We start from the raw sequence: 21,870 nt of genomic DNA on the forward strand, positions 1-21,870 counted from the left end.
AAAAGAAAAACATAAATAAGATAAAAGTTAACTAAGTAAAGAAAAGAAAATGAAAGGCATAAACGTCATTGATAATATTAGAATTGGAACCATTTGAAAACATGAAAGTTCTAGAAAATTATCTTATCTTTCTAAAAACAAATTGAGGTCATTTGGACTTCTAAAACTCCAAATATCGGCCTAATTTGGACTTCTAAAACTCCAAATATCGGCCTAACACTAAATAGTATTCAGGCTGCAGGATAGATTCAAACTTCTTCATTGTTGCTATAATTTAGATTTGAAAATGACATTTTTAAATCTTGGACTCTCATAAAAGTTGTAGACTTGTGTCTTACATTTCCATTCATATAAAGTAGACCTAAATATCTACTTCTCTTGCCTTTTGTTAGCAAGCCAAAGTAAGATTTTATAATATCTTAAATAAAAAGGCTAAGTGTTTCTTAAAGATAAAGATTGAGTTATCACCTCAAGTGTCACTTTTCTTTTGAATTCTTTTTCTAGTTTAAGGATATTTTTGATATTCTTTTAATTGTACTTAACATTTTGAAGGTGTTAGCATAATTTTCATGAGAGACTAAAAGAATGCATTAGTACATTTATGTATAATTGCATACAAATATATGATCATAATCAAACTTAAAATGCTTGAGAAATTCTTTTATTATTTTGTTGAATACATCATATGTTGTGTGAATCCTAAATCCTTTTATAGTTTTTGTCATCAAAGATAATTATAAGGCATGTATATTTTCATTAACATCCACTTCATACTAATTATTTTCTCGACCTCTTTAATGATAGTGAAGATTTTTCTATAAGGGCCATAATTGTTGCTTAAGCAAACCACAAAAAAAAAAGAAGGAATTGTGTGAATTAATTTAAAGCATGTAACCTCATAATTAAGGGTTGTAGAGTTATATAAAACATTGATTATGTATTGCCACAAAATTAATCACATAAGCAAAGTACAAATCTCTATATGTAAGGATGCTTTGCTAAATTGATGTTTTCTCTTCTAGCTCTTTTGGAAAACTAGGCTTTTTATAAATATGCAAAAGTTAGTTTGTCTAATTTGATCTAGGTATGCTTGCAAATGCAATATTTTTTTAAAATAATTTTTCATTAGTTTTTTTTAATAAGAAAAACAATATATCTTTACAGCTTTTTATAAATATGCAAAAGTTAGTTTGCCTAATTTAATCTAGGTATGCTTGCAAATACAATATTTTTTTAAAATAATTTTCATTAGTTTTTTTTAGTAAGAAAAACAATATATCTTTACCGTCTAAATTCTTAAATATAGGTATAGATAATAGATGTGTAGCTCCTAACTTAAGGTCTCTACCAATATATGCTCAATTTAGGGAACAATACAATCAACCATACTCGTAGTATCTATAATAGTCCATCAATTTTTCTCATTATTTTTAATTTGTATATGTCACCTTTAATTTGTACATCACATAAACATTTATAAATTTGATACATGGTGAATAGATCCATTATAATTAAAGTAGCATGAGTAAGAAGGATGACTAAATTCAAATATGGTTTTAAAAGTTTGAATGATCATGTATAAACAAAAATCATGCATATCTATATAAACAAGAACACAAAATGCTCACATTTTGTTACTTTTCTTATGGTTCATTTTCTCATTTTTTATAAAAAGTATTAGTTAAACTAAAACAAATTTTCATTTAGTTGGGTAAAGATACTTGTGGTTTTATTCATTCCAACCTTAAAGACATTTACATCATAACCATGCTTAGATCTATAAGGTTAGGCAAACAATCATTTTTGATAACTAGATAATATCAAATATCTCATAATCAATCCACTTAATGATTTTAAATTTCTTATATGTATAAAACATAATTTTTATTAGGAGTTGGCTATGATTGAATTGTTTTCTATTTTTCTAGCTAGAAATTCACATATAAAATCAATTATTACAAATCAATAGTTTGAGAGCTTTTTTGGCATATAGAACAAGGCTTTTATAATAATCACAGCTAATTCTAGTACGAAACTAGCATTACTTATTTTTTCAGTGTTTTTGAAATTATATCAAAATACATGCCAGGTTAATATTTTATAATCATTTCTAAAAATTACTTTGTATAAGTATTTTTGTTGAACATAAGACACATTCATTATGAATTTATTAGAAAAAATAAAATATGTTTGTATAAACTCTACTTTTTGTTTTTTTAGATTAATAAGGGAAAAGAAAACAAGTGTAAATAATTATTTTTTTGTAATAATAATAATAATTATACTAGCATTAATGCATTTTGTGTCTCTTAAAGTACAAAAGTTAAGGAAATAATATTGATTGTAGCCATAATTACATGAATTTGAAGTTTGAAAATTGTGGAGATTTAATTGTGCATATATTCTCTTTTTTAAGACTAAAATATACTTCTATGTACCACATGTCATTAATTAATTTTTTAATATAAAAATTATGTATGGTCATCACAAGCATTATAATCAGGTTAAAAGGTTGTAGCTTTATGGTAAATATCAACTACAACTATGTTTATACATTAATATTTTGGGTTTTAAAATTGAATTTTCTAAAAGCTTTTAATAAAGTTAATATGTAATTAGTATTAACTAGTCTATTGGCCTCGTTGAACAAAAAAATAAAATAAAGATTAAGTGAAAATTTTAAAGTAGTAAGGAATTTATTTGCGATGTCATTACACTTGACCAAGTGAGACAATCATGAAATATCTTGACTCGGTTTTTTATCTAACTTAAATTTTAAATCAAACCATGTGAAAGTTGTCTTGACATGAATTAGTTGATTTTATTGATTAAAAAACAACCTAAACAATCAATAAACTAGGTTAAAAAAACAATCCAAGTTGATAATATTTTAATAATGAGATATCGACAAGTCACCTCATGACTCGAGTTATGGACTTTACAGGGTTTAATTTTTTTTAAAAAAATATTCTAATTAATTATACAATAAAAAATAAATGCTCATAAAATCGAGCATTAGTTTAATATTGGGATATTTGTTTAAGACTGTAATACCTTTATAGAAAGCATAAAAAATAAATAATAAAGCTTATTTTTTAATGAATCCAATATAAAATAATAAAATTAAAAAATAGTCAATTAAAAAAACTAAAGGACAAAAAAAAAAAACCAAAGGCGTATCAAGTTTAGCGAGTATACCTGTTAAACACATAAATTAGGTTACCTGGGTCAACTTAATGAACTTCCAAATTAGGTTATAAAGTCCGTTGAGATTAATAACTTGAATTTTTTTTAAACAATTGCTTATTTAATTATATGATAACAAAAATAGAAGATCATAAGATTGAGCACCAAGATAATATTAAAATGTTTATTTTAGATTGTGATAACTTTATAGAAAATGAAACAATAGTAATTATAAAGTCTAATTCTCAATAAATCTAATATCAAATGATAAAATAAAAAAATAACTAAAAACAAATAAATTTAACCGACTAAATATCTGAATTGGGTCAAGCAAAGTTAACCTACAAATCAATAAACTAGGACAATTTAGGTTAACTTATCAAACCCAAAAACTAGTTAATGGGCTCCATAAAATTTAATAATATGATTTTTTCTGAAACTATTTTTTTAACTATATCATAAAAAAGTAGATGATTATAAAATAGACGATCATAAAATTAAATCTAATAAAAAAAAGTTATATTGCCAAAACCGCAAACTGACTCGTGAAGTCCATAAATTTAGTAACTTTTTTTTTTTCTGAAACTACATTCATTTAACTATATATAAAAAATAAACAATCATAAAATTGAGTAACAATATAATACTGAGACAATTGTTTGACATCATAATAACCCTAAAAAAATAAAATTTAATAAATTATGAAGTATAATTTTCAATTAACTCAATAACTTAAAATAAAAATTAAAAAAGCAAATAAATTTTTTTTAGATTGAATCAAAAAGCTTTTAAAAATCAAGAGACTAAACTGGTGAAAAAAAAAAACATTCATGGCAAGTACTTTATATATGATATGAGGAAATTCGCAAACTTTGAGCTGTATGTAAATAGTCATTCTAGCTCTCATCGTTGTCTTGTTTGATATTGTTATAACCATCACAATATCTTTTACCCTATAAAATTTTTGATGTGTGTTGCATTATAAATATGATGTGACTTTAACAATCCTTTTTTTTTTTTTGGATCTCTTTTTCTCTCTTTTTACCTCAATTTCAATGATAGCTTATGTCATTCTTCCTTCTAGGTTTCAATGTTTTCTATACTTCAATTTTAGTCTATATACTCTTCATATTTAGAAAAATAAAGAATTTATACAATATTTTATAAATCTATCACCAACCTAATATTAGAACAACTATATGATACAATGGTGACTACATAAAAAAAAATTATCAATACAACAAAAAGGTCAAAATTGAATTAAAAAAATTGATGACTAAAGAAATAGAAAAGATGAAGTACCAAACTCGAAAGCATCTTTTGTGAAGAAAAAAATGATGCTCTTTTGTATTGTTTTTAATTTTGGTCTCTTTCTTTTAAATTTTATAGAAATAACTAAATTGAATTCTTTTTGTAAAATCAATTACTAATCCAATATAGGGGAATACATTTAAATCTTGATAACTATATGAAATTAAAATTAAAATTAAAATAAATTATCAAATTAAAATATCAACAAACATGAAATTCAATAATTAAATTAAAAATTAAAAAAAGAGATCAAAATGAAAAAAATTACTATAAATTGCCATTGTAATCCACAATGTAATGAGTTTGGTGAATAATACCTTCCTCCACACCATGGTTTTTTTTTTTTAAGGAAGGATTTTTTATACAATTTTTTTTAATTATTTTATTTTTTATTAAATCATCAAATTTGGGTTTTCTTATCATAACTTGATTTTGAAAGTCGGTTTAACATTGTTTCCTTATGTGATTACAACTTCTACGTCTTGGATTATTTAATTTACAAAGTTTCGATATTGTTTTCTTTACTATTTTCCTTAGCATAGTTAACATTTATTCTTAGTTCTTGCTGGCCTTTTCTCATCATAAACGAAACTTTATTTGTTAGAGTTTTTGTTGGATATTGTGTACGAAATTCCTATTAGGAGAAATATTTATGTTTTTCTATTTAGAATATTAGGGTTTATGTAACCTCTATGTATAGAAGGCTAAATTGTATGAGAAGTTTGGCTTTGTCCCAAGAGTAGTATAAGACAATGGAAGGCTACGAGGGTGAGAGATGCACCTTATGCCTTCGTCTTCTTGAAGTCTGGCTTTGTTTAATTATTTGATTAAATATGTTATTTTAAATATAAAATTATTAATTAAATTTAAATTAAATTAAAAAAAATAAAATTATAATGTGTTTTCGGTGGTGGTGGTTGTTTTTAAAATGAGTAAATAAAAAATAAAAAAATTAATTCTTTTCTTAAAAGACTTTAAGACAAAGGCGCTGTCGTCTGCGGGGCTATAATGTCCATGGGCAGCGTATCAAGAGGTTCGGTGGTGGTGGTTGTTTTTAAAATGAGTTTTATTTAAAAAATATTAAAATAATATATTTTTTATTTTTTAAATTAGTTCTGACATTAACACTTTAAAATAATTTGAAAAAAATTTAAAAAATATATTAATTTAAAATATATAAAAAAATTTTCTTAAAAGATTATTAAAATGCATAAACAAACGGTGCGTAAATGTAAATATAGATTGAAACCGTAATAATTTTAATTTACTCTGTAGTTTCCGTTGGGCGAATGAAATAGAATCATTCTTAGGAGAAGCGAAGCAAACATAACTAACGTAACCGGAGGAGGAGGGGGAGAGATGTCCCTAAACTACCCTCACTCAACCATCAAATTTACTCACACCTTCTTCTTCCCTTCCCAATCCAATGGACGCATCAATCCAAATTACTCTGCCACCAGTATCGTCTCTCTCCTCCTCAACTCTTTCTTTTCTCAACGGTGAGCAAGATCTCAGCCGAGCACGAAGCTATATCGGCGAGCTTCAATCTCAGTGTTTCGATTTAGACCGAACCCTAATCGACCTCAATTCCAGGCTCCATTCCACTCTCCTCTCTTACGCTTCCTTCTCCGATGGAATTCATCTCCTTTTCGATGATGCCACTTCCAAGTTGACCGATCTACGTTCCTTCACTTGCCCCCCACCGCTTTCTTCTTCTCTATCACCATCAGGTTCACTTTCAGTTTCAATCCTTTGTTGTTGTTGTTGTTGTCTATTTTTTTTTTAATTTTCTGTATCTATGGTATTTTTTTGGTGAGAATTGTTAAATGTTTAGATGGACAAGGAAGGAAGGAGGAGATATTGGGCGAGGAACTACCAGCGCTGGCCAAGGAGGTGGCTCGAGTCGAAACGGTTCGGGTCTACGCGGGTCAGTTTTTTTTTTATTACTGAAATAAATGAGTAAATGTTGCTGTTAAGTATTCCAAGATTTTGTTGCTTGATTGGTTCATACATATGGTTCACACCCGATTGAAGTATTTTGTCTATGTTTATCAAAACGGAGGGTTTATGTTCTGCTGTTTCCTGATGATTCCGTGAATAGGCTTTATGTGTTTTTCTTGCACAATTGGAGGATGAGTTGTTTTCTGTGGCACCTCTACACTGCACAGCACGCTCTCTAGTTTACCTAACATGAGAATGGATTTTGTTGGATACTCAGTTTCCTACATGGTTTTTGAATTTAAAGTTGAATTGGTCCTATTATCCTCAAATGTCCAATCCTCTTCACCTTTTCTTATGTTGATGGCAACATCAAAATCAGTTAGTACTTCCTGCTTCCTTGATTTTTTTTTTTTTTCCCCGTTTCCTTGTTTCTCTTTTAATCTTTTGGCATGGTGGAGGCTCTTTTGAGTGTTGAATGTAGGATGTAATGAAGTTCATGTGCACGAGTTAACAAACATATGAATTTACCAGGCCATCTTCCTTTACATGTATTGTGTTTTTTACCATTTGCTCGTCTCCCCTTTATTGTAGTTATATTTAATTGTTTGTAAGTGTCATAATCACAAAGAAATTAGCTAAATTATGGAAAGATAAAATAAATTTTTATGATGCATTAATTGAATCTATTAACAGTTTGTAACCACTTGTTATGAAGTGAATAATAATTTGTCTTGACAGCAACAATGTGTTTTTTAAGTTGTAATTGTACAATAATATTATTAAAAGCATAATTACAATATAATTAATTAAGCTACCGAGTGGTAAGATAAATCAATATGAGACAATACACAAAAATATTTATTAGTTGGTAACTTACTATGTTTATAATGCCTTCAAAACCATAGAAATTGCCAATATTAAGATATTGAACCGGACATGTCCTAAACCAAAAATATACTGGTGCTTGCTATGGTTACTTGAAGGCATAAAATTATAGTGCCTTTAAGTTTATGAAATAATAATTGAAGTCACTATACAGTAAGTGTAGTTATTTATTAGTTCGCATTTACTTAATTGTTTTTTTTTGGCGGCTAAAATAATATTTTTCTTCTCTGAGGTGATAAAGATTTTTTATATTGAAATTATAATTAATTTTTTGTAACTATCACAATTACAGAGCTATTAGCTAAATAATTTTATGCTGCATTCAGAGAATCTACTTAACAGTTTGTAATCGCTTATTACAAAATGAACAATATTTATTTTCTTTTGAAAGGAACAATATAATTTTTGAGTGATACTTGTGTTATAATATTAGCAACTAGCATTATTACGGGGTTATCAGTCAAGTTACTGATTGATAATATAACTTATTACAATAGAATAAATAAAAGTATTTAATATTATGTAATTTGAAAGCACAGTAATTGTAATGCCTTCAAATAAATATAGAAATGACCCAAGTATAATATACTGGAACTCTTTTCAAGTCAAATCCATTTTGTATTGCCAAATGCCATCTCACCTACTTTTTCCTATTCACATGGAGGTTTTTTGTTTTGAACACTTGCAAATGAAGGAAAACAGTTGTCTCTGAACTGTGAAAAATTAAAAATCTGTCCCTTAACTACGAATTTCAGAGTTCTTTTTGGCACCTTTCCTTTTATATTTTGTAGAAATAGTTATAAAAATGCTCCTTCTATTGCTTAAATTTATTTGTGACTATTAACATTTACCAAAAAAGAAAAAATTTATTTATTAGTAATTATTAAGATTTATGAGAAATAAAAATAAAAAATTAAAGAAAAAACATGTGGTTAAAATTTGTCAATTTTCTCAACAACTTTCTTGTACCTTTCAGAGACGGCATTGAAACTTGATACATTGGTTGGTGATATTGAGGATGCGGTATCTTCTGCGATGAACAAAAATCTAAGGAAGCATTCTTCCAAAGAGAGTGTAGAAGTGAGCAGTCTTTAATTAAGTATAATGTAAATAATGCTGCAAATATCTTTTTATTGCATCATTTTTAATTTTTTTTTTTTTAACATTTGCAGGAAATGCGCCAGCTTGCTATTGAAAGACTCAGACATTCAGAAGATGTTTTAATTTATGTTACAGAGACACACCCTCAGTGGACAAGTCTTGTGTCAGCAGTTGACCACAGAATAGATAGGGCTCTTGCCACATTAAGACCCCAGGCAGTTGCTGATCATCGATCACTTCTTGGATCCCTAGGATGGCCACCTCCACTTTCCACTTTGACATCCTCAAACCTTGATACTGGAAAATCAGCTGAAATCTCCAATCCTCTTTTCACAATGCAAGGGCTTCTTAAACAACAGTACTGTGAAAACTTTCTTGCTTTGTGTCACTTGCAGGAGCTGCAGTGGCGGAGAAAATCACGGCAACTTGAGGGTCACAACAGGAAAGTGGCTCTGCAGCAACCATTTTGGGCAATCGAAGAACTTGTGAATCCTATTTCAATTGCATGCCAAAGACATTTTTCAAAGTGGATCGATAAGCCAGAATTCGTTTTTGCTCTTGTCTATAAGATTACCAGGGATTATGTCGGCACTATGGATGAATTATTGCAACCACTGGTTGATGAAGCAAGGTTAGTGGGTTACAGTTGCAGAGAAGAATGGATTTCAGCAATGGTAACCTCTTTAGTAACATACTTGGCAAAAGAGATATTCCCCAAGTATGTTGCTGAACTGGATGGGGAGAGCGTTAGTGGTGTACAATCAAAGGCTAGGTTTTCTTGGCTTCATCTTGTTGATCTTATGATTGCTTTTGATAAACAGATTCAGTCTCTGGTAATGCATTCTGGAATTTTGCTTTCCCTTCAGGACGATGGCAACCTGCAGAAGATTTCTTCCCTATCAGTCTTCTGTGATCGACCTGACTGGCTTGATATATGGGCAGAAATTGAACTTAATGACACACTTGAGAAGCTAAAACCTGAGGTTGATGATGAGAGAAACTGGACAGCAAAAATTGAAGGTGCTCTTCTATCTGGTTTTGAAAGTTACAAATCTCCTGCGGTTTCAAGTGCCTTTGTTCGGCGACTTTTGTTGGTAGTTGATCGATGCCGATCGCTGCCTAATGCCTTTCTGAGGTCAAGGTTTCTGAAAATGGCTGGTGGGTCTATTACGCAACGATATTTGGATTGTTTGCTACTCAGGTGCCAAGAAGCTGAAGGACTGACTGCATTAACAGATGACAATGGGTTAATCAAAGTTGCAAACTCTGTTAATGCTGCTCACTACTTTGAATCTGTTTTGAAGGAATGGTGTGAGGACACCTTTTTTCTTGAATTGGAATTTGATCACAGCGAGCAACTGGGAATAGGGATTAATGATAATAGTGGTTTGGAGGGGCCAATTGATGGACCAGTTGGTTGTGTTTTTGACGAGGAGATAAAAAAGTTGGAAAATTTCAGAAAAGAGTGGGTTGAAAGGATATCAGTCGCTGTTTTGAGGGGATTTGATGCTAGGTGTCGAGAATATATAAAAAACAGGAGGCAGTGGCAAGAAAAGGGTGAAGAAAGTTGGACAATCTCCAAAACTTTAGTCGGGGCTCTAGATTATTTGCAAGGAAAGATGGCAGTAGCGGAAGAGAATTTGAACCGGATAGATTTTGTTGGTGCCTGGCGAAGTTTGGCAGCGGGGGTTGACCACTTGCTTTTTAATGGCCTTCTTATGAGCATGGTGAAGTTTCATGATGCTGGTGTTGAAAGGTTTAATTGCGATATGGAGATTTTGTTCGGAGTATTTAGGGCTTGGTGCCTGAGGCCGGAAGCCTTCTTTCCTAAAACTAGTGATGGCTTGAAGTTGTTAACAATGAGCTCCGAGCAGCTCCGAGATACCATCTCAGGAGGAGGGAAAACGATGAAGGAGAACGGCATTATCCATTTGAATGTAGCAGAGGCAGAGAAGATACAAAACAAAAGAGTATATATGAGTTAATGGATGGAAAATCAAAATCCATGTTAATTTTATCCACCGGGGGTGTAGCACGTTCCGAATAAAACAGGAAGGTTGGTTCGAGTTTATTAATGGAATTGGCATTTTTTATTAAATATTCATTTTTTTAATTAAAACTAAATGTGATTTTCTTAGTTTAGGGTAAATTTTAGTTTGCTTATCTAAGGTTTATGTATTATCTTAATTTTACTCGAAAGAATATATGAATTTGTTTCAATTAACCTTCATAAACCTCAAATCTGTTTCAACGTCAATTTCCATCATGTATGGTACCTACAAGTCTAGTAAATCAACCACATGTGAGAGTCACACGTGTGGTTTCTTTTAATCTATCATGTGGTTTTTTAATTTCAAAATTGTTTGAACAAATTTAAAAGAGAGAAAGCAGGACTAACAAGTAAATGATTTTGATTATGAACATAGGGCATGAAGAAGAAACATATTGAACTGAGAGAAACTAAACCTCACCACGACATTTTCCTCTTAATCTTAGTTTTTTTTTTTTTTTTATTCTAAGAGCCCAAGATATCTTGTTTTCGACATATTCTCTCTTTTGTGATTAACTCTATTGTTTATGTTAGGATATTTGGGTGAATTAAAACAAAACAAAAAAAATTTTAGGATATTTGGGTGAATTAAAACAAAAAAAAAAATTTGGGTGGAATTAAGGTACATATATATCTTTCCCGTGTAAAGGCTTTCCTTAATAGAGATTGACTATCTTAAAAAAAAAATCTTAAAATCTTCCTTTCAAAAATAATAATATATAAAGTCATTCACTAATCACATTATAAGTCATAATGAGCATTACAAAACTACTAGTACGGGATTTTAATTATTTTTTATAAGAACTGAAATGTATTTTTAAAAAATGCAATAACCAAAAAACGTTCTACAAAAACCTTATTTGTAAAACAATTATAGCACAAGGACTGAAATCATTTTTGCCAAACTTAAGAGGACAAAATGAATCATTTCACCATGTGAAATTGCATGAAAAGTTAATTATAAACTAGTCCCTCTAGGCTAGCAAAGTGAATTAATTAGTCCCTTTAATATGATAAATTATTTAACACTCGATTAAAGTCGACTATAATAGTCTAATTTTAATTTTTTTAATGAGATCGAGACTTCCTTTTAATTCCCAAATTGAAAATGAAAATAGGAATTGTATAAAATATTTCTTTCATTTAAAAATAAATGATATCCTTGTTAATAGAACATTTTAGGATAATTGAGGTCTTTTTTAATTGCGCGAGTAATATTCTTAACCAAAACTTTTAGATCAATATTGAGTGGTAACTCTTTTTTCTCTACTCTTACCTTCTTCTTGATCATCTAAATATCAATGTAAAAATAGCAATAACTATACATTCTGATAAAGGGTTATCTAGTACAAACTGAACCTACTTAGTATTTCTTTTACTACCACACGTGTGACCTATATATAAGATTTTGAACTACCATTTTAAGCCAAAGCAAGAACAATAACAACTTACTTTTTGGACAAGGAGTAGAAGATTTGATGGCTACTCTTTGGCTTGAGAAAGCAAAAACAACTATAGATTCAAAAGATAATTGGACATGAAGAAGATCTAGGCAAAACTTTGAAATCTTATCTTTTAATAACTAATAATTTGTTCTTTACTTTTTTTTCTGTAGCCTTAATCTCTTATTAGGTCTCTCCCAACCTAAAAAGAAACATCTTTTCTATTAAGCTTTACCATTCTTATTTAGAGCAAGAGATAACCAAGATAAGCTTAAAATTAAGTATTATGTATTTTATTACAATAACATAAAAAAAATGATAGTAGTTGTTAACACCTAATTTTTAACTTTAAATATGCAATCGTATGAATATATTTTTTTATAGATCAACATGCATGTTTGAACAATGCAATTACAAATAATATTTTTTTAGAGTCAAATAATTTTTTAATCAAGTGAAAACACTTAAGTTCTATATTTCAACTTGTGAATGCACATCTAATATTTGACATCCCAAAGCATATATGCATATATGCTCATGTATGAATGTAAATGCATATGTATATTGAATATGAATTAGTATGTTGAAAGAGCTAATCCATAACTTCTTTATGAATACAAGAAAAAAAAATTATAGTATGATGAATCTAAAAAGATCTTTTTTCAAGTCCTCATATCACTTAAATCTCATGCAATTGGAGAATTCAAAACAAAAAAGTGGATTTGATACTTTTTTTTATTCAAAAACATAAATGGTTCTTGTGTGCGGTAATTTATCAACCTAGTGCTTGAGCATTTCCCCTCAACTAGTTACATCATCTTCGATTTTTTTTCCCAAATTAAAAAAAAAAATCATGATCTTAGCATGAAAAAAATGCTACAAAGTTCAAGATTATTGGTCAAACTTTTCTTATGCAAAATGAATTAAAAGAAAGTCAAACATCGTAAGGATAGGTTGTGTTAGAGTCAAACATCCAAAAGGTATGTTTTAATCATTACATGAGATACAAGTTTACTATTTGATCTCAAAAATAATTTATGATTTGTCAATTGACTACCTCTAATAAAGACAGTATTGAGGTTTGTTTACAAGAAATAATTAGAGCATAAAATGATCATTATTATCAAGTAAACACTCAGATTATAGTTAGATATTTTATGAATTTGAACTTCAACTAAAAATTATGAGGTAAATTGATAATTATTCACCTAACTTATAATTGGTTTTATACTTTAAGAATTAAAATGCAAGGAGATATGAATTCATATTCAATGTACTCATGCGTCAACAATATGTAAAAAAAATGCATGCTAAAATTAAATCACTAACAAATAAAAATGAGGCATAAATAAAATAAAGCACAAATAAAGTAAGATACAATAGATAAACAATCAACAAAACTTAATTCAACTAGAGAGTCCCTAGTTGAGTCGTCTTTTGTAGTGTCGAGCACGACATCAAATGACTAGTATGACTTGGTTCTAGATTTTTCGGGATAAATAAAAAAATTTATATTGTTCTCCTTTCCAAGTTTATCATTTTTTATAAATAAAAAATAAAAATAAAATGATGAATAATACATAAAGGAATTATATACAAGATCTTTTAATAATGTAAAACATTAAAATGATTGTTGTTTTTTTTATGTATATTTTCATATTTGTTAGTTTCATAAATTTATTTATTTTATTAGAAATATAACTTAAGTGAAATTGAAAAAGGAGAAGGAAACATGAAATTAAAAAAATAGTTTTCTATTACTTAACAGATACATAGTTTTTCATGCCTTTTTTTTTTCCGTGAAGACCAATATGTTTTGAAGTGGGAATCATCTTTCACTTCTAAAAATTATGCAATGAAATATTAAAATCCTTAACTGTATGTTGTTTTGTTTTAAATCAGAGCAAATAAAAACTAGAAATGCATGTGGGTAAATAAGTTGTTCTACATTTACTTTTTACAAGATGATTGAGAAAATTAACCCAAATTATTTAATGGTTGGGCTTGGAAAAAATTGATACGTTTGCATTTATCTATTTGTCATTCAACATTTTTTTTTAATTCAATGATAAAAAAGAGTATTTTTGGATTAGTTTGGTCATCAATTAAGATTTGTTTTTCTTTGAACGATCTAAATTAAAAATAAATCTCTTACATTGGTTTAAATATTCTTCTATTTTCTTTAGATGTTGGCTATAAGATCATTCCAATTGGCTGAAATAAAAAATTGAAAAGCTTAATATTAAATGTTCAAAATTAATTTTTAATCAATTTCAATCCTTCTATCATAGTTATTAAACCTAGTTAAGGAGTTAATCTGATTAGGAGATCGGGTTTCAGGTTTTATGGGTCAACTCAAGTCAATCTAGATTAATCTGAAAAATTAAAAAAATTAAAATTTTAATATTTTATATGAAAAAATTAAGAAAAAAATCCATATAAATATAACTTATACATATTATAAATAAAGAAATTTAAAAAAATATTTTAAAAAGTTTTTTATCACACATTAAAAAAATATTATATTAAGTTTTTAAGTTGACGTATTTAAACCTAAAAACTATTTTATCCCATATTAAAAAATATAACTTTTTACTTAAGAATATAGAATATATATACTAATATGTTTTAAATCTCATATTAAAAAATATAGTTTTTTCGTGTGAGTATAGATTATATATATTAATAGGTTTCAAATCTTATATTCAAAAGATACTATATTATTTTTTTAAATTCAAATATTTAAACTAAAAAGTTTTTTTATTCTATATTAAAATAATATTTTTTTTTAATATAAAATATATATACTAATAAGTTTTAAATTTTTTATTTAAAAAAATATTAAATCTCACTCAAATCATAGATTAACCTATCAGATTTACTAAGTTTAATCACATCATTTCACCGGTTAATATTTTAATAAATTTAGACCAATTCAATCATCAAGTCTTTTTATCAAATTAATTCGAGTTTAATACCTACACTACCATGAATAACCGCAAATTTGTGTTATTATATTAAATACCTCGTAACTCTCCCAAAAATCTTTTCATTTCCAAACATGTGGGAATTTACATGCAAGCTCAAGACACAAAGCAAGAATTTATTGTCAAACAAAGAGGACATTGAAGAAGGCTTTCTTGTCATGATCTTATCCAGGCTCTCTCCTACCTTTTACCTTTTTTTCTTTTTTTGGGTTTTAATTTGGTACATATTGATTGATAACATGACTCATATACCTATAAATCATTTTGCTGGAGAGAAGATAAGATTAACTTTTTAAATAATTTTGATAAATATAATTTAATTGGCCAGAATTTAATATTATTAAAGATTTATATAATTATTAATTTTAAAATTTATAAAATTAATTAGGATATATGCAAACTGATTCAAATATTCATTTTAATTATATCCAAAAAAAAATTGACTCCTTAGGTATCTAGAAATTGACATTAAATTAATAGTTGTAAATTTTATGTTTTGAGGTATGTTTTAATTACATGTCCCATGCCAGATAGAAGTAGCCTTCAAAGGTTACGTGGATGAAAGCAAAACTACCTTGTAGTGTATAAAACACTATTATTATTTATTTATTTTTGAAAATATTGAAGCATTCAAATTCAAGCGTCTGCCTCAATTAAGCAATATATTATCTTTTTGTTTTTTAGAAGTAGAGATGTAAATTGTAATACACCACATCTAACAATGACTGATGCAAGCGGGTGGCCCGAATTACAGTGGAGACAATTAAATCCTTTTAGGCTGCAAACGACCTGTTGTCTGCATATTTATTTTATTTTTAATCCTTTTAGGCTGCAAACGACCTGTTGTTGTCTGCATATTTATTTTATTTTAAAAAAAAGAAACAGACGAAATATTGTTCTCCCCTTATAAAAAGAAAAATAAATATAAATCCAGGCATGCAAGCCTTCCTCGTGCTCTGCTATGGCCTTTTTTTATTAGTTATTTAAGGCCCCCATTTTTTAATTCTTGATTTTTTTGGCTCTTTTTGATATTTTTAATTTTTATTCTTTAACATAAAATTTTATTTAATTTTAATATCAATTTACTTGATAGCAAATCAGTTTTTTATATTTTTTTACCATATAATAAACTTTTTTAGACATTAATTTGTTTTAGTTTTTTTTTTTCAATAACATCATTTATAATATAGATTTTTTAATTTATTTGAGTTTTTTTTTTATCTTTTTATCTTTTAATTTCATCAATTTATATTTAATTTTATTTTTTAATATTAAATTAATTTATTTTTGAATTTATTGTTTAAACAAGATTATATTAGAAGAATCATCACACGATTTAATTTGAAACCCTACTAAAATTTATAACAATGCCAAAAAAATTTAATAATCTAATTTATTTTTTTTATATTCAAAATAATTTTAGTATAAGCAGGAGCGAGAATACAATCATTAAACTAGTATTATCCATATTCTCCGCAATAGGTTCTCTTCCAACTAATATATCCAGCCAGCCGAGCACAATACTTTTACTTTTATATGTATGAATGAGTGTATGACCTAAAACACATAACATATATATATATATATATATATATATATATATATATATTCAATAAAAATACTCTTAAATTTTAAGAATTGATAATTATCAAATATATTATCTTTCTCTTAATAAAATTATATATGTCAGAATTAAAAAGACTTCTACTCTATATATAAAATAAAAATATATACATCTTTTTATATAACAATATAAAATATATACCAACGAATTCAATAGTATTATGCATAAATATAAGTCCATAGTATTATGCATAAATATAAGTCCAGTTTGTCCTTATATAACATGGTGATTTTTCAATCAATCCTTGTATGCTTAGTTAAGTCCCTGTAAAATGATTGTGTTTTTAATTTATCATTCTATTAATTTTTTCTATACAAATTAAAAAAAATTATTTATATATATATATAGCTTTATATCATACCAAAAATAGGAACCACAATAGAGAAGGAAGGAGTCACCCGAAAGAAAAGGAGATGTCATGTAGTCAATCGGTTGGTTATATGTGATATTATTATATTCATATAAATATATATTTATTATTAATAAAATTTTAATCTATATTTAATATTCATATAATGTTAGATTAACGAATCTAGAATAAAAATTGCTTTGCAAAGAAAATTATAAAGTTATAATTATAAAATTTCTATTGTATTAAAGCATTGTTTCTAAAATATTCATGGTTGATGCTCTTTTAAATATTTGATATTTATTAGAGCTATAAAGACAAATACATATTATGTTCTCTCTTTTATAAAAGAAAACAATTGTTCTCATATGTTACGGTATAAAGGATATCTAAAACTAATATGTAAATACTTATTATAAGATATATACACTTTGACTCACAAAGAATTTCATATGGAGATATCACATATATCTATAGAAAGGCTTACATGATGATTGTGTAAGTGACTTTAGACTTGAGATCATTAAATCATCATATATAAAAAATATTATGCTTTGATCATATTATATATTATGTTAATCGAGGTAATGAAATAACAAACATTGAGTATAACATGAACTATATAAAGATGTTTGAGTAATCAAAAGAAGATTCATTATTTTAGGTGAATTAAAAAAAATATTATATTTGTTCTCAAATAGTATCAACTAAGAAATCCTTAGTTTAGGTGGAATGAAATTTGAAAAGAGTTTCAAGTCTTATTCAAATTATCAATGATTATTATATAAAGAACAAACATGATTTAACATGACAAACATACTACATGCTTTAATGCTAAATCAAAATATTATTGATAAAATGATATTAATTACACTAAGAAACCAGTAACTAAGAGGTTAATTAAGTCACTAATAATTTTTTAAATATTTGAAAGATTATAACACATTGTTAGATGATACACATGATTTTTAAATATAAATTAATCAATTATTTAACTGATAATAAATTAAATTATTAAATTTATTTAATTATAATTATAATTTAAACTTAGGCCAACATATAAAGAACTTAATGGGTTGCACATATTAAGAATTATTAGTTAGAAATTAAACTAAAATGATTTAATTAAGTATGACTTGATTAAAATATATTTTAGAAATTAAGGATTATAATATAATTAATACATTGATTATATTTCTAAACTGAGAAAATCAAGTATGGACTTAATTGAGTTAATTTTTAAAATTATTTTAAATTAATATATGGATATTATTTAAGAGAAAATTGATATTTTGTCAATTTTTCCTATAAATAGTAAGTTATTTCTCTTATTTCTTTAGTTGTTGTCTGTTAGTAAAAAAAATATACAAAAACACAAAATTAGATTTAACACTTTAGGTATAACGATCCTTCTATTCTAAATAATTTTGTTTCATAGTTTTTGTTACAAATATAATATTCAGAAACCCAACAAAAAGGAGATTTCATAGAGGGAGAGAGGTTTGGTCTTGTTTGGATTTAAAAAAAAAAAGTATGTTTGTCACATGTTTTACATATGATTAAAATGTTTATAGAGTTTTTAAGACCATTTAGGGTATGATATTAAGTCAAACATTATCACATTGAGCATCACAACAAGTCCATAATAAAGCAAAAGGCTTGTTTTTTGTTTGGAAAATAGAGTAAAAATATATTAAAAAAATGAGTTGTCCCTTTCTATTATAGTAAAAAAAAAAAAAACCTAACTAGTCTTTAGATATCTATGATAAAAAAATGATTATGTTAAAGAAAAGATAATATCACTCTAAAATATCCCACCTAAGATAAGTTATATTACCAATCTTTTCTTTTATTTTTAATGGTTTATTATGTCTAATCTACCGATGGTCTGTCTACTAGATGATAACGGGTCTACTTTAATAAGTTAAACCCTAAGGTAAGGTTTACACCTAGTCATCTAAAGGTTTGGTTTATTTTTATCACTCCTAGTTATTATCTGTAAATAATACTTGGTGTAATAACAATTCTAAGATTGGTCACTCCTAATCATAACATTTGACTAATTATCAATCAAGTCAAGCTAATGAATAATTCATGGATTTGTGTTAGGCTCATAGAACCTAACCAACATCTTAGAAATGATTCATAGATGGCGCCTCGATAAGATTCATCTATCTTATAGCTCCTAAATTTCACTTGTAATATTTGTTGAATAAGACTTAATACTTTTAATGCATATTCAAATGTAATAAGTGAATATTAGACTAAAATTGTTTTAATACTCTTGATTTTGTTATTGATGAATATTAGACTAAAATTTTTATTATTTTAAAATTAAAACAATGTGCTTTTCCTCTTAATATATAAGACGATGTGCTTTTCCTCTTAATATATAAGGCAATGATACCAAAAGTGAATAGCAAACTATTTTTTTAACATAGATTTTTAAGGATTTGAAAATGTTGGTCCAATAGACCTTTTAATTTGAGTAAAGTCTCAATGGATTTTATAAACAAGTTATAAAATCCTAATACAAAAACATGTAATAAGATGAATATTTTTTATTTGTTTCTTTTTTTTTAGAAATGAGAACATAGAAATAATATTTTAATAACAAAACTAGCATGAACACTAACTAAATGCAAAAATATATTTTTTGTTTTGTGAGATTTGGCCATAACATATGAAATTTGAAATATAATTTTTAACATGATCATGAAGTCAAGGATGAATACAACAAGCATGAAAACCCAAGATAATAATTTAATTCCAAGAATTAAAAATAATAGGTCATATTATTCATTAATGTATCATCCATGCAAGCAAGAATACAAAAGGCTATCATGTTTTATGATTATTATCTCCTTCTTTTGAACCCATGATGTTCTAGTACAAGAACATGATCTTTAGTAACTAAGTCTTATTATATATAACAAAAAGTACCCATTTACACTTCCAAACACCAATGATGTATAATTTTTTTTAATACCAAATAGTGATTTTACATTCCATAACAAACCAAGTTTAAACTATGAAATGAAAGCCGACAAAAACCTAAAAAATTTCCTTACAAAAGATTTCCAAAAAAACCCAAAAAAATCAAACTTCAAACAAACCAACTTGATCTAAATTCCTCTTATATCCATTCATGCTTCTCAAAAATTAAAAAGCAAACTTCTTAATATAATGGTTAATTCTAAAAAACAAAGACTTTATAACTCCAGCAAATGTAACCTATATAACATACATGTGAACAACATATTGGATAACAAGGAAAAAAGATGTTTAAGCATACGAAGGGGAAGAAGTTCACTTGATCCTGAGTTTACTAAAATAACCCTTTAAGTCTAAATCCTCTTTGTTAATCTGAACTAATTGTAACTAGGAGTTTTTGCAAGTTGCAATGAACTCCAATAAGATGGTGACCAACTAAAGTTGTTGGTTCCTGCCTATTAAGAAATATAAGTTATTTTGTTTTATTTTTTAAGGTTATAATAGTATTTTTATTTTCTTTTCAGTTTAACCTATATATAATATCTTTGTATTTAGATTAAACACATTCCTTTAGATTATAGTGATAATGTAATATCAATAAAACATTAGCCTCATTCTCTTTTATTTTTGTTTTTCTCTTTATTATGCAATATCATATGATCTTAGTTGCTTAAATTATTTGTATAAGAATTATGATAATTTATCATCTCAGGTTCTTAGTACTTCAAATACCTCTTCTCATATTCAACAAATTCATATTGATCATTTTACAGGTACTAATACTTTACTTTTTGGTACACCCGAAGCTCACTTTTCTTCTATAGTCCCTCAAACTCTGCCTAAGATTATAGATCCACCTCTACATCAATTCATATGATAGCCTACTCACCTAAAGTTTATCTTCTTTCTTAGTCGAAATATATTGCAGATATTTTTAAATGGGCTAGGCTTACTAATAATAAGATTGTAGATACTTTTATTGAGGTTAATACAAAATATTCTTCTTTTGATAGTTTACATTTTTCAAATTCTACTTTGTATTGTATTATTATTAGGAGCTTGATATATCTCACTATTACTAGCCTAGATATTGCATATGTCATTCATGTTGTTAGTCAATTTGTTACCTCTCCTACTACCAGTTATTAGACAATTGTTCTTCATATTTTATGATATTTTCGAGATTCAGTTTTTCAGAGTTTGTTACTTCTATTCATCTTTTCTTTAGAGTTGTGTGCATACTCTAATGCTAATCATAACGGTAATCCCACATCATTTAACCTTTATTGGTTTTTTTATTTTTTTTATTTTTTAAAATAATAAGAAATAATCTATTATTAGGGGGGCTTTGGCATGCTTTTTATAGGCTAGGATGTGAGTCCCTAAATCATGTTACTAATTACATCCTTACCTTGATTCTTAAATGTCCATTGTAGCCATTAATTCCTTGTATTTTTGTTTGTTTTCACTTGAGCTGCAGATTGATAAAGTGGTGTGCTAGCGAGCCACTCTATAGTTTTTGGCTAATTAGAGTAGGGTTTTTTATTTGATATTGAGCCACTCTAGTGCTAAAGATTATAGGAATCTTACGTGAGAGCACGAAATTAATGGTGTGTTAGGGGGAGGGTCTAGCATGTTGCTTGTCATAATTGATTAAAAAAGCATGATGAGGGGTCTTAGGTGGGGCTTCTCTTTAGGGAAAAGATAGTTCACAGTAATGTCAAACAATTGAATTAGAATGGAATGACATTGATTAGTACTTAAAAGTGTATTTTTATCAAGGTTTTATATTATTATTTTGCATTTGAAGTATCAATAACTCCTTAACTAAAGCATGTTTTATAATAACATATATAATAATATAAGATACATTTAATTTATGGTAAATATTTATTTTAAATGCAGGCCTATTATATAAATGAAAGGATTGATTGATGAGTTTAAGAACTGAAATTGAAAGGACAAAGAGATGGCCAAACTTAGAAAAGAGATGCTGGTGC

General features: G+C 27.0%; 1 protein-coding gene across 2 annotated transcripts; it reads left to right on the plus strand.

Moving 5' to 3' along the window:
* Window positions 1-5,765: 5,765 nt before the first annotated feature.
* Window positions 5,766-10,658, plus strand: MAG2 (RINT-1 / TIP-1 family). 2 transcript variants are annotated; one of them, XM_011048867.1, is made up of 4 exons: window positions 5,766-6,227; window positions 6,332-6,424; window positions 8,300-8,403; window positions 8,496-10,658. In XM_011048867.1, the coding sequence occupies exons 1-4, from the start codon at window positions 5,924-5,926 to the stop codon at window positions 10,407-10,409; spliced, it is 2,415 nt and encodes an 804-aa protein (XP_011047169.1). In that variant the 5' UTR covers window positions 5,766-5,923; the 3' UTR covers window positions 10,410-10,658. The 2 variants fall into 2 exon arrangements, with proteins under 2 accessions (XP_011047169.1, XP_011047170.1); XM_011048868.1 differs by lacking the exons at window positions 5,766-6,227; window positions 6,332-6,424 and adding an exon at window positions 6,433-6,816.
* The last annotated feature ends 11,212 nt before the right edge of the window (window positions 10,659-21,870 follow it).

This window comes from Populus euphratica, unplaced genomic scaffold, assembly GCF_000495115.2.
Source record: "Populus euphratica unplaced genomic scaffold, PopEup_1.0 scaffold125.1, whole genome shotgun sequence".
Classification (NCBI taxonomy): Eukaryota; Viridiplantae; Streptophyta; class Magnoliopsida; order Malpighiales; family Salicaceae; genus Populus; species Populus euphratica.